Source organism: Monodon monoceros, unplaced genomic scaffold (genome assembly GCF_005190385.1).
Source record: "Monodon monoceros isolate NGI ecotype Baffin Bay Population unplaced genomic scaffold, NGI_Narwhal_1 Super_Scaffold_11, whole genome shotgun sequence".
NCBI classification, from domain to species: Eukaryota; Metazoa; Chordata; class Mammalia; order Artiodactyla; family Monodontidae; genus Monodon; species Monodon monoceros.
Window position 1 is genome coordinate 119,220,237 of NW_021703767.1, and position 15,108 is coordinate 119,235,344.

At 39.1% G+C, this 15,108-nt stretch overlaps 1 protein-coding gene across 7 annotated transcripts in view; it reads left to right on the plus strand.

The window, feature by feature from the left end:
* SLC9A9 (solute carrier family 9 member A9) overlaps positions 1-15,108 on the plus strand; it is a 667,550-nt gene that overhangs the window by 172,312 nt on the left and 480,130 nt on the right. For all 7 annotated transcript variants that reach the window (XM_029215042.1, XM_029215041.1, XM_029215045.1 and 4 more), the window contains one exon: positions 462-538. In XM_029215042.1, the coding sequence (XP_029070875.1) occupies positions 462-538 (77 nt within the window). The remainder of the gene's footprint in view (positions 1-461; positions 539-15,108) is intronic.

Here is a 15,108-nt window from a genome sequence, read left to right on the forward strand (position 1 = left end):
CCTGCATTGGCAGGCAGGCTCTCAACTACTGCGCCACCAAGGAAGCCCAACTTAAATCTTTTAGAATAGTATATTTAAAGTGCTAAAGGGGTTTCAGTGACAACAAAACTTCTGAAAAACTCTGTCTTCCTTTAATCATCCCAGAATCCTGCATGGCCATTGCTCCAGTCCCTTCCCTCTCTCTCAGGTCCAGCCAGTTCTGGCAGTAGTTTCTCTCATCTCTACCCTGTCACCTTCCAGGTGTATTTTTTCCCCTGTTTTTTGGAAACCTCTGTCCTTTTCTGTGTAAATCAGTTAAGCCTTATTTGTACAATAGGGCCAGGAACTGATGCTCCAAAAACAAAACTTGCCTAAACAGTGAGGGAAGGGTGGGGCAATTTATTGCATTTATTTTTATTTCCTGTTAACACTAAGAAGAAAAATGCTGACGTACTATATAAAATGTATCTTTTTCTCCCCAGAGACACTTTTTTCAGAACTTAGGATCTATTTTAACATATGCCTTCTTGGGAACTGCCATCTCCTGTATCGTCATAGGGTAAGTGACATTCGGAGCTCAAGTTCCAGAAGGCTGTAGGGCCGGTGCTCTCGAAATGTGGGAGGAATCTCACATTTCCTGGACTCACACTGACTGGGTGAATTGTCTATTTTTTTCAGTATATCACCTCTTTACACATTTTTCTGACTCAGTTCCAAGGCTTGCATGTCTTCTGACAAACACAAGTCTTCAAATCAAAGCAAACTAGAATTAGACTGTTGGATTTTCTCTGTGAGTTTTGAACTTCTGACTTAGGGAATGTGGATAATTTGGTTTGAGTTATGTGACGCACGTTGACTTTTTTGGCTTAAATAATGCAGATACGCACATTGCATTCGTTTTCCTTCTTCTTGGCAGAACCTTACCTATATATAGTTGATAGGAGTAAAATAGTAGCTATACGTTAAGGGTTTTCTTTCTAAGGGAAAGTTTACAAGAGAGCAGTCTGAGACAGACATCTCTAAATATTAGCAGAGTTGTTTACTGCTGGGATACACTGTAGGACGCAGACTTGTTTTTTTCTCATTATATTTTATTGGTTATGCTGCTAAGACCCAAGTCTAACTATACAGACTCTGGCTTGCAGCTCATCATAAAACAAAATGTGGTACAAAATAGTGGAGCCAATCCAATTCACTCATAATCCTATCCAATACATTAAATCTCCACTGCAGAAAACATGTACAGCTGCTATGACTACAATGGCATGGATGTCTTAAATTGTCGATACAGCCAGTTCTACCCTGGAATTTTACTGCATACAGCTGTTATATCCCTAACACAAGAAACTGAGGCTAAAAACACACATTAGTCACTCATCCAGCCTTTTCCTTACGAAATATTTAGTGTGTGTCACTGGAAAGCTAAGGAGCTCTCATTACTTGGACCTGAAAGTGGGGAGCGGGGGGGGGGTGGTATTTTGAATTCTCTGTTAAATTTTTATTGATTCAAGCCTAGAACAACTCAGGCTACATTATATGAAAATGTCCAGCATGGTTAAGGCGGTGAGGAAGCTGAAGATTTTAGCACCTGAAGGTGGAGGCTTGCAGAGATGTAGACTGGGGAGCCTTATAAAATCTGGACAACTAAGAGATCTATCAACTGTTTGTGATTGAGAGTTACAGTGGATTTGATCTTTCTCAAAACTTGTTCAAGGGGGGGGCTTCTCTGTTCTTTGGGTATGCCATAGCTAAATATCCAAATTTCAAAGCTGGCAAGGGCCTCAGAGATCTGTGTAATTAAAACCCCTCCTTCTGAAGATGGAGGAATGTAACATCTTGAAAGCCTAATTAATTGTTTCAGTCTCACCATCTATGAGAAGTAGGACCTTGGTCAGGACAAAATTCAGAACTTCTTCTCTTGATCCAGTAGCTCTTTCCATCACCCACCTCTTCATTTAGCAATTTATCTTGAATTTCTATACATACCTAATATTATTCCTATACATTGACACAAGACTCTGAGATGTGTGGACTCTACAAATGATTGATTATCAGTTTATAGCAAGATTGATCTTTAGCAGTTCTATAATATGGAAATCTGAGATTTACAGTAGATGCAAATTCTAAACTTGTGGACAATGCTGTCAAATTATGGCATAATCAGTTTCATTATTATTCTGTTTCCTTTGCATAACTGATTTTAAGTATATGTAAGTGTATGCATTGATATAATACACTTTACTATTATTAAAAATCTATACATCTAGTTTTAAAGCACAATAATGTATAGTGTGTGTGTGTGTGTGTGTGTGTGTGTATGCTTGCACTTGCGCATTGTATATAATTGACTTGTTCTTAAAATTTTCAATTCAAGAGATCTAGTGATATGTATTTACTGGAGTTGAGAAACTCTTCTAATTGATTTTTAAAGCTGTGATCAATAATTTATAATGAAAAGTGATTTGAATAAAAAGTACAGCCCTGGCAAAACTTTTAGAACCATGTTCCTTGTTTGAACAACAAAAACTTGTAGGGTGCCTTCCTAATGTGGGTCATTAGGTTAAAGTGCAGAAGGGTCAGATAGTTTAAAGGTTTTAGGATCTTATCCAGCAAGGTAAGGGAAACCCTTGAAGAGCTTTAGCTTGAGCGTGACAAGGTCAGATTTATCCTTTAGGAAGGACATTCTGGTGGCCATGTGAAGTGGGAAAAAGGCAGCAAGGGGACCATTTTAGAGGCAATTTCCAGGCTAGGTTGGAAGTGATGAGGGCCTAGTCTTAGGCAGTGGCAGTAAAGGTGGATATGGAGCTATCAACTTGTGGAAATCTTGAGAGAATGAGGTCATCCGGGGAAAGTACGTGGAGTGAGAAAGGAAGGTACTTATACAACAGCACTAGTTGAAGAAAGGAAGAGGTGCCCACAAAGAACTAAGTACTGGGCCCAAGAAACAGGAAGCAAACCAGCAGGGAATGTATCTGGAAGTTAAAGGAAAAGGTAGATGGAGGGTGGACAGTGTCTAACACAGGAGAGGTCAAGTGGGATAGGCATAGGTCCATTGGATTCAACCCCTAGGAAATGATGGGCGACTCCACACTTATGCTATGGGCAGAAATAGAGGAAGAGTATTGGTAGGTTCAGTTGTTTGGGGTACTGTACAATGAGAAATAATCATTTATTTTGATGCTGTTCTCCAGATACCATCAGAAATTTTGAAAGAAAGGCACACACTTAAATTCAGACCGAACAGACACTTTCATAATTTGGTGACTCCTGTTGTGAGTCACTCAGACTTACACTTAAGTCTTAGAAAATGACCAGTTATATTTTCTGATAAATTAATGGTTGTAAGAACAACACAACAAACATTTATTCAGTGCTTAATATGTACCATGCCCTTTTTAAAAGTACTTTACATGGATTATTTCATTTAATCCTCCAAATAATCCTATTAAGTAGATAATGTTATTATCCTCACTTAACAGTTGAGACAGCTGAGGTTCAGAGAGAATAACACAGTGTAAGTAATAGGGCTGGTATTAGTAACCAAAGAATTTGGCTCCAGAGTCAAATTCTTAATGCCAAAAAATGTGCTTTACTTCTATGTATTGGTATCACTAAAAAATAGCATTTAGAATATTAAACTAAAGAAAAAATGGTGTAAATCAGTCAATATTTACTAACATGCCCCTTGTTTCTTCATTTATCCCTTTAAAAGTTCTCACAGACATGAGAGATTTTTATTAGGGAACCCTATCTAAAAGAAATCCACATTTTTAAGGGGAAGAAGGGAGAGGCCTGAGTTTATGCAGTTCTGTTTATAAAATGGGCAAGAGGAGGGATTCAGGACAGTCAGTTAGATTGGACTCTGAGAATAATTTTATAAAGGAGGCAGATTCTGGGTAGTCATTTAGTGAAGAGGGATGAGGTAGTTGGATTTTCCATACTCTCAAGTGCATTAGTCCTGGTGGGTATGGGGAATATTGTGCAAGTTTCCAAGTTAGAGAGTAAGTCTCACTGAGCAATGTAAGAGAATGTGGGAACTAAAATACTGGAGAGTCAACTGACAGATGGCCATGAAGCCCAGGATCAGAAATATATTATATTTTTATTTTTAAAATTTGTTTATTTTATTTATTTATTTTTGGCTGTGCTGGGTCTTCATTGCTGCATGCGGGCTTTCTCCAGTTGCAGCGAGCGGGGGCTACTCTTTGTTGCGGTGCACGGGCTTCTCATTGTGGTGGCTTCTCTTGTTGCAGAGCATGGGCTCTAGGCACATGGGCTTCAGTAGTTGTGGCACGCGGGCTCAGTAGTTGTGGCTCGTGGACTCTAGAGCGCAGGCTCAGTAGCTGTGGCTCATGGGCTTAGTTGCTCCACGGCATGTGGGATCTTCCTGGACCAGGGCTCAAACCCGTGTCCCCTGCATTGGCAGGTGGATTCTTAACCACTGCACCACCAGGGAAGCCCCAGGATCAGAAATTTATGAGAATGTGAAGGTCACAAAGAGTGATTTTGAAATATGAATGAAAACTCAGCTAGTGGGTCATGGTCTTCTGTAGGTAAACACTGTAGTCAAACTACAGGTTGGTTTTAGAGCTGGATTCAGAGGCTTTAGTAATTTAGATCATTGGGTCCATTTAAATGAAAGAGTTCTTAACCTTTATTAACTTCATTTTGTTTCAAAAATTAGATGTAAATCATCTTTCATATTACATGGGAAATTTTAACAGTATCCTCCTGGCAATAAAGTCAAAGAAACCTTTAACCATTTTTTTATAGGATGGATTGTTCTTAAAGGATCAAACCATCTTTTCTAGTTTTCTCCCCCATTTTATCACTTAAGAAATGTTTTAAATACATATCTGTTTTTAAATAAAACCCATGTATTTGAATTATTTTGCTATTCATCTCCTTCATCTTTGGGGACTATTCCTTTATCTTTGACTCCATGTTTCCACTCTATGGCCACACAGATGTGTCATCACAATGACAACCTACCTAATGCTTACTGTCAGCACATACATTTTTGTTCTAAGAACTCATTAGTACCCATGAAGTGCTTCTTCTTCAAGAGCAATGAAATTGATACCCTTTTAGCTTCTCTGTTAATGAGGAATTAAAACAAATGCCACAGTTTCAAAAATATTTGGAAAAAAGGGACATGAAAGACTTCCCTGGTGGCGCAGTGGTTAAGAATCCACCTGCCAATGCAGGGGACATGGGTTCGAGCCCTGGTCTGGGAGGATCCCACATGCTGCAGAGCGACTAAGCCCATGAGCCACAACTACTGAGCCTCCACTCTAGAGCCCGTGAGCCACAACTGCTGAGCCCATGGCGTGCCACAACTACTGAAGCCCGCGCGCCTAGAGCCCATACTTACAACAAGAGAAGCCACCACAATAAGAAGCCCGCACACCGCAACGAAGAGTAGCCCCCCCCCCTCTGCAACTAGAGAAAGCCCGTGCGCAGCAACGAAAACCCAACACAGCCAAAAATAAATAAACAAATAATAATTTAGTTAGAAAGAAAGAAACAAAGGGGACATGGATCTAAATGATGAAGAATGGGGTGTTAATGTTAAAACTAGCTCACTTCTTAAATCGCATCCCATGTGCCACACACTGACCTATGCTTCTATCTCATTTTATTCTCATAATGCCCCTATGAGACAGGTACTATTATTATCCTTATTTCACATACAAGGATGCTGAGGTTGAGACTTGCTCAAGGTTACACAGTAAGTAAATGGTATTAAATGGCATAGCCAGTCTGACTTTAGAACAGACACACTTAGAATCTCCTTGTCCTCTTCCTCCTCCTAAGATGACGCGTTACATTTCCTGTAGTGTTTTGCAATTAATAACTATATATGCCAGACCAAGTCCTCAATAATTTCAGATTCTTGTATTTATCATTATGACTAGCAATTATGAAAAATCTGAATGTTTAAGAATGAGCTGTGGGGCTTCCCTGGTGGCACAGTGGTTGAGAGTCCGCCTGCCGATGCAGCGGACACGGGTTCGTGCCCCGGTCTGGGAAGATCCCACGTGCCGCGGAGCGGCTGGGCCCGTGAGCCATGGCCGCTGAGCCCGCGCGTCTGGAGCCTGTGCTCCACGACGGGAGAGGCCACAGCAGTGAGAGGCCCGTATACCACAAAAAAAAAAAAAAAAGAATGAGCTGTGAATATAATTGCAAAGTAGAAATGGAACCTGTCTTTTCTTACTGGAGGTAGTTGGAGGGATGGTATGAATCCATTTTACTTGCTTAGAATTGCTGGACTCTGTGTAACTCACTCTGGAAAACTTGGATTCAGAAATGTGAGGTTGTTTATATTATTCATATCAACATTCCTCAGGAATGTTGATTTTCCTGCTGGGCTCCTTAATATACCACAGAAGCATGCCTGACACTGCCCTCTTGTGTCATCATGCCTGCTGAGCTGGGGACCTGTAGGTCTAAGTGCCCAGGGCGCTGGTTCTAGAATCGCTGTTGCTCTGTCCTTAAATGAGATACTGTATGCTGAGGTTCAGTAGTCTCAAAAGGCTGACTCCTAAGCCTGGAAGAAGGAACAAGGGTCTAGAACCAAAACCTGAAGAGGTTTAGTTCATAGATGGAGGCCGAGTGATACCTCAGTGCCTTAAGCTCTAACACTGGGAAGAGAATGATTTAGAGCAGTTCTTAATTCCTAATCCAGTTCTTAATCCAGGAAACACAGACCCTTAAATGGTTCATAAAAGGACTTCAGGGTGGGGCAATTCAACCCCCTTAAATTGTCCATGAATTTTTCATGGGAGAGAGTCTGCATAGATTTCACTGTTTCATCAGCTTTGCTAAGAGATTGAAGTTGACAAAGAACAAGTATGTTTTTCAAGAGCCTAAGGAAAGAGAAGGTTGAGAAAGGAAGGATTTCACATATCTCCATATTTAATTAGAACTGAAGAATTCTCTAGACTGCATTCAGTGTGGCCATAAAGTCTGGAAATATGCATGCTATTATCTTATTATGTACTATAATGTAATAACAATAAACTAGCTATTACGTATTTGTCCATGGTCCCCGACTTGGTGGCCATTCTGTATCCATGCCTAAGAGTGGAAGTGCCAGGTGGTAGGGTCTGCAAAATACTACTCATTTTTACAAAATAATGCAAAATCATTTCCAAAGCACTTGTACCAATTTTTCCTCTTAATTTTTGGCAATCTAATAGGTGTGAGGTGAAATTATACTGTGGTCTTTATTTATATTTCTCTGATTGTTAATGAAGTTGACTATATTTTCATATGATACCTCACCAAACTTTTTGTCCATTTTTCTAATGAGTTGTTTTACCATATTTTCATTAATTTGCCTGATTTCTTTGTATGTTCTGCATGGTAGTCTGTATTCAGTTACATATGCCACAAATATTTTCTCCCAGTTTGTGTCTTGTGCTTTTACTTTTCCATGATGTCTCTTAATGAACAGAATTTCTTAAATTTAATGTAGTTAAATTTATAATTTTTTCTTTTATGGTTAACATTTTTGTATTTTATTTAAAAAATCCTTCCTTACCCCAGAATCAGAAAGACATTTTCTTCTAAAGTGTTTTAAAGTTTTGCCTTTTGCCGTAAGTCCATTTTCCAGAATCGATTTTTGTGTATAATATGAAGTAGACATCCAATTAAATTTTTCTTTCTCAGAGGGACAGCCAGCTATTCTAACATCATTTATTGTCTAGTCTCACTTTTCCCCAGTATCTACAGTTCCTTCTGTACTATGTGTTGTGGTTTCTGTTTCTAGACCATTAATTCTATCTTATTGGTCTCTAATCTATCCCTGCACAAGTACCACACTGTCCTAATTATGATGGCTTCATAATAAGTCTTTATATCTTAAAAAGAAACTCTTCTTCATGAGTACCTTGTCTATTATTATTTCTTTACTCTTGAATATAAATTTATTCCAATGTATATATTTATGAGTATATAATTTTAACATTTATAAATATATTTGTATATACTTTGTACATATTTGTACAACTTATAACTCTATTTCTGAGTGTTTTCCTTAGGGACCCCCTTGTACATGTGCACCATGCATAAAAATATTTGTAGCAATTTTATATAATAATATATATATTATCATATATAGTTATATATATTATTAATATGTATATTATATGATAGCAAAAACTTGTAAACAACTCATATTTCATTAAAAGGAGAAAAGAGAAATAAATGTATTTAATATTATACAGCAGTGAAAAGCAATGAAATAAAATTGCTAATGACAATAGAGGTGAATCTTGGAAGCATAAGGTAAGATCAGTAAATCAAGTCCCGTAAGACCTTTTTTATAATGTTCATAAATGACCAAGATTAAACAATGTTGCATAAGCATACATGCATATAGGTGAGAATGCATATATGCATATGTGTAGTAAATAAGGGAATTAAGAACACAAAATTCAGCCAAGTGGTAATTTCTGGGAAACAGGGAAAAGAATGGAATGGAAAGAAACACGTAGAAGAAATAAGTTATTGGTGATATTCTGGCTCATGGGTTGGAGTGGGTTTCCAGGTATTCACTATACTACTATAATTTATAACTTGCATATATCTTCTATATATTCTCTTGCATGTGTCAATTGTATTAAAAAGAAAATAAAAGGGAAAACAAGTTGAAGGAGCTATTTAATAGATTTATAAATATAAGCAGCTTGATTACGTTGCTTACTTCCATTTCTGGAGAACTCAGACTCTTCTATTGTTTCTCTTTGTGTGTGTTTTAATAAGAGCAACTCTGGTTGGCAGGCAGTAGCAGAGATGCAAAGGTGCCAAGAGTGTATTTGCCGGTATCCCCTGGTTAATTCTTATCAACCACAAAGCCCTCTGCTTTTCCTCTCTCTTCCCTTATCTATCTTCACCTTCTCTCTTCTTTCTCCCCACTCTCTTCCCCTCCATCCCAACCGTGTATTTCTCACTGTCCCCTGAGACTCTGTCTGGGCTGCTGCTCTCTGAGACTCCATTTTCAGTAGGCTGCAACACAGCAGAGCTCAGGAGGCTGTGTTGAGTCAGCCTAGAAGGCCCCATGCCTCCTCAGTGCATTCATTTACTCTCCAGATACGGAGCTGGCACAGTAATAGCTGTCACTGGTGTCAAAGAGAAAAATAAATGTGCTGCTGCCCTGACACAGCCAAATGAGAAAAAAATAATCTCTAATCTGTCAAGTACAGCCCGAGCCGCTTAGCAGTGTGGTTTCTCATATCCATATCACAGCAGGCATGGGCTGTATTTCTGGCAGCAAAGTGGAGAGTGAAGTTTATGAGGAAAAGAAACAAAAGGTAGGGAGGGAGGGACTGCGGAGAACATCAGAGATGTAGTTTGGAGGTAAAGGAGGTGAAGCTGTCAGAGCACCATATGGATCTATGCATTAGTTACCACGTTACTCCTTCTATCACAGCCTTGAAGATGTCAGGAATAAGAATGACAGCACAGGACAGAGAAAAGTAAACAAATTCTGAAAGATTCAAAAAGGAAAGCAAATAAAACCTAACTCCAAATTAGAAAGAGAAATGCTGAAAATCATGTAGAAGGAACAAAATATGTGAGATTGTCGACATGGAAAAAGAGAAATATATAATAATAAAAAAAGTATAAAAATAATTGTAACAATCTATTCTGAAAAAGAATTTACCTGATAAGTCTTATTATTAAATAATGTATTCTAAAGATTCTAACTATGGGATTCCTTTTAAATGAAATATTCAAGTCTTGGAATTACCTAGTTTATCTTCATTCTTCATTACCCTTTGACACAAAGTCAAACATTTTTCTCAATTTGACCAAAATCTGATGGAGAAGATTTAAATGTGGCTCCGCTTCTACATGCACACACACACACCACAACCCTTGCAGATAAAAGGTAAAAAAAAATAAGGAAAATATATCAGTTATCTGTTGCTGTGTAACAAACCACTCCCCAAACTTAGTGGCTTAAAACAGCTATTTTATTAGTTCACAATTCTGTAGCTCAACAATTTAGGTTGGACTCAGATGAGCAGTTCTGTGGCTCTCATCTGAGGTCACTCATGTGACCACAATCATCTGGGGCTTGACAGGGATTGGGTGGTCTAACATGGGTTCACTCAAATGTCTGGTGGCTGATTCTGATTATTAGCTGGTTGGTCTGGGGACTCAGTTCTGTTCCGTGTAACCTCTCACCCACCAGTAGGCTAGCCCTGGCTTTTTTCCATGATGGTCTCAGGGCAGCATTCCAAGATGATGAGAACCGAAGTGCAAGACTCTTAAGGCTCAGTCCCAGAAGTCTTGCAATATCACTTTCCCTGCATTGTATTCGTCAAATTATCACAAGAGCAGCCAATATTCAAGGCATGGGGAAATAGGCTCCAGCTCTTGATGCAGGTTGTGATAAAGTCACATTACACAGTGGTATGCATACAGGGATGGGAAAATTATTGTGGTCATCCTTGCAGATATTCTACCACAGGAAGGAACTATAAAATATATTCAGCGATATCAAGGTAAGAGCTGGCATTAAAAAATGGGACTCAAAACTTTGTGTGAAACCTATGGCTACGAAAGGAAAACATGATGGAGAATCAAGGTGACCTTAGAAAGGCTAACTCACCAGCCTTCTCTGTTAGACTTCCCGATGTTCTGAAAAGAGTAATAATGAATCTGTACCCTGATGACTTCAGTGACTTTCGAAGAAGTATCTTATAACATTCTATGTTTGGATATAAAATTTTATGCAAAAATATACAAAAGTTCAAAGGAAATAAAGTAGAGAGCATGGCTCACTAAGATTTTATGCTACCAAAGCAAATGACATTCGTGGAAAATTGAGCCCTGCTCAGCTAGAGTGGAGAATTATGGAAGAGTTTTATTTAATTTGAGAATTTCAGTTGCTCTGTTTCCCACCAGTGATGCTGAGAATGTGGAAGCCAAGGTGTGGCCATGTTAGCTGTAAAGGCAACAACATCCTTGCTGAGGAGGTTTCTTTCATGACTGCACATCCCTTGCCAAGGGCTGTCATAACAAACCTGATTTGCATCCACTATTGTCTGACTGATTGTGGTGCTTTGGGAAAGGGTGGAGCTTTGGAGATGACTAAAGCTTGATCTTGGCAGCTTATTCATTTTGCTTGAACAGTTTAAGAAGAAATAAGGTTAAGGAGTTATGCCACATGGCCTTTATTGTATGTTTTCAGGGCCTTGAAAATTACCTTAAAAATGGAAACCCATGAATCTTTCACTAAACTATAAGCTACATTGCCAAAACTGTCCAACTTACCTGTGTGCTCCTCCCCATTCTCCTTCCCCCCCATCCACAGAGGTAAATCTTATGCTGAATTTTTACTTATAGTCTTTCCATGAGCTTTTGAACTTTATAAAAACAGTATTATACTTTATGTCATCAAGCCATTTTCTTTATTCCCCCCACTCATGACTTTTCTAAGATTCATCCATGTTATGGTTTTTAGCTGTAGCTCATTCACTGTCATTGGTAACATGCAAATGTGAGAATATTCCACACTTATTCTCTTATTGATGGAGTTGCTTCTATCTATGAATATTCTTTTTTATATAAAGCTTTATTTATTTTTGTTTGTTTGTTGTTTTTAATTAATTAGTTTATTTTTGGCTGCGTTGGGTCTTCGTTGCTGCACGTGGGCTTTCTCTAGTTGCTGCGAGCAGGGTCTACTCTTCATTTCGGTGCGCGGGCTTCTCATTGCGGTGGCTCCTCTTGTTGCAGAGCATGGGCTCTAGGCGCACGGGCTACAGTAGTTGTGGCACGCAGGCTCAGTAGTTGTGGCGCACGGGCTTAGTTGCTCTGCGGCATGTGGGATCTTCCCAGACCAGGGATCGAAACTGTGTCCCCTGCATTGGCAGGCGGATTCTTAACCACTGCGCCACCAGGGAAGTCCCATCTATGAATATTCTTGTACAAGTCACCTGCGGCTCTTGTAAAAGATTCTTTAAACAATGAACTTGAAATGGAATGTGTGATACCACATTGTTTTCCAAAGTGGTATCCCTACCAGCTGGTGTGTTTCCATTGCACCACATCCTCACCAGTGCTTAGTATTGTCAGACTTCATGATCAATTTGTCTAGCCCTGTGACAGTATCACACTACTTTAATCATTGTTGCCTTCTAGTAATTAACTCAATATTTAATAGGAACAACCTTACCCTCTGCCCCACCACACACACCCTACAATATTCCTTATGAGTGTCATAGCTCTTTGGATCTCTTTATTTTACTGTAAAAATTTTAGAATCATCTCATCAGATTCTTTGACTCACTGTGCTGGTATTTTGTTTAGAATTGCATCAAATCTATAGATCAATTTAGGGAAAGCTGACATATTTATGATATTGCCTTTCTATTCTTAAAATCTGATATCTCTTTTTACTTACGTTTTCTTTAAGTCTTCCAATAACAGCCTTGCACAAATTTTACTAAATTTATTCCTAGGAATATTGTATTATATTATAAATGGTTTTATTTTCAACATTTCATTTTCTTAGTGTTGCAATTTAGCAGTCTTTGAAAAGCAATAAAATGGCCCACTTCTAGCTGGCCTGGAGCTTACAGTCTACAAGGGAGGCATTCATGAGGGAATCACATAAACACATGGAAAAGCACAGCTACAGAGAGTGTGAGCAAGGAGAAGTGAATGCTGCAAAGAGATCAGAGACTTGGAGGATCTGCTTGAGGCTTGGGTCTGGAGTGATAAGAGCTCTGACGAGGTAGGTAGAGGGAGCTGTGAGAGCACAGTAAGGAAGCCAGGAGAGGCTTCCAGGGAAATGACTTCTAACATGAGATCTTACATTTATTTCAAAGGAGGAACCCAGGAAAAGATCTGAGAAAAGACATTTCAGGCAGAGAGTATAGCATGTGGGAGGCCAGCAGCAAGGTGAAACTTTAGTTCTGGCTTTTGTCCAGGGCCAGAGTATGGACAGGAAGCAGTAGGAGATACACAGGGTGAGGGCAAAATTTTTTCTGGGAACTTGAGACCTTGTTCTGCAGTTTGGACATAACTCTGTAGGCTGTAGAGTGCTCAACAGGAGATAAGCACTTTTAAAATTTCACTCCAATTGGAATATGAAAATGGATGAGAGAAAGTCAAGGTGGGAAACAAGAGAGCAGCTAGGAGGTGATGCTACTTTAAACCTGGAGACTACTTGGTTGGATTTGAGAGCTGACTGGGAGATGGAACTGACAGGACATGGCCATTCATCAGATTTAGAGAAATAAAGGACATCATGGGTAACTCAATTTTCTGGCTTCAACCATAAGCTCACTTTGAATTTGACTGTCAAATCTAGCACAGTTTGGACCTTATGTGCTATCCCCTTCCATCCTTGTCTTATGTTCCCTAATAGAATTAACCTCTTGGGGGCTTCCCTGATGGCACAGTGGTTGAGAGTCCGCCTGCCGATGCAGGGGACACGGGTTCGTGCCCTGGTCCGGGAAGATCCCATGCTCCCGTGAGCCGTGGGGCCGCTGAGCCTGCACGTCCGGAGCCTGTGCTCCACAACGAGAGAGGCCACAACAGTGAGAGGCCCGCGTACCACAATAAAAAAAAAAAAAAGAATTAACCTCTCGGTAATCATGCCCTTACTTTTAGTAAAAGTCAATAACTATATTGCCAAGTGAATCAATGAATTAATGAAAAGATCTGAGAAATGTATATCCTTTGGTTGACAAAGAGGTAGTAGAAGTAACAAAAGTTTCAACAGAAGCTAGCTTTTTGGTTCATTTTTTTGGTTCCTGGCCTTGAACTGACCATTCTGCATTTACTATCTCATTTAATCTTCACAACTAACAGCAGAGATGGATAATTTCTGTTCCCTTTTTGTAAGTGAGAGGTATGAAGCTCATATTGCTTACGTAATTTTTCCAAGGCGTGACTGACTCCAGAGCTCGTACGCTAAACGCATCCTTACCCCTTAAGTTGCATCTTTGTACCTGCAGCAGCACCTGGAGTTTCTTAGAAATGCAGAGTCTTGGGCCTCATCCCAGACCTCCTGAGTCCTAATCTGCATATTAACAAAATCCCTAGGTAAATTTACTATGCTGCATTTCCAAACTGGTAGTGAGATTTAATGCCTTACTTAGGGATTTAGTAAGAACAGACTATAGGAATCAAGATGATTTTAACTTGCATTAAATTCATATTACCCAGGCATCACTGAAACGAAACCAAATCAATTAATTTCAGAATTTATATCCACAAGATTTATATAGCTATCTGTGTCTGTGCACATATCTGAGTCAAATATTGTATGTGTGTTACGTAGAAGGTAATTGGTAGTTTACTGTTAGTGGGGCACATAGAGCCATCTCAGTGAGAAATGCCCAAAGTTCTGGTCTAAGGGTTTCAGCAGTATCAGTGTGGGAGGTACTCTACCTGATTTAGCAATTACGCTCTGATGTCATTAAAATGAAATGGCCCCAATAAAAGGAATAGAAGTCAATCTTAACCACAGCTCTGAGATGCTTTATTGCTCTATTTCACCCTCACTTACTAATTCCCTCTGCGTGAGAGGCAGCTATAAAGGTTTCCAATAGGTAAGCTACATTATCAACAGAATCATGAATATGAATGATGACATCATTTTTTTAGCATCAATGAGCAAGTTTAAACTTGAAGGTCATTGCTTCTGGATGATAGGTACCTACGATCTATTTTTATATGATTCTTGACTATTTGCCCTGTGGTTGCATCTCCTTCCTCCTTGTGATTTCAACATCTATATGAATTTGACCTGCTTTTGACTGGATTTTTCTTGGCAACTCTGTTCTAGTGCTTGGTGAAGTGGATTACTCAATCTTTTCTTTAGCTTCTCAAGGATACCATATCACTTGGTCCCCCTCTTCAAATAAGGTGTACATCTATGAGAACTATCAACTGTAATGATGATAATTGCTTGCATTTATTGAGCATGTACTTTGTGCCAGCCACTGACATGCACTTTACACACATTAAATTCATTCATTATCACAACCCTCCATTTAAAGATTTTTCTCATCATAAGAATATACATTTTCATATTCTTTACTAAAACAATTTTTAATTTTTCCTTAGAATGTTAAAAAGTTTTGCAAAATACTTTCATAAATA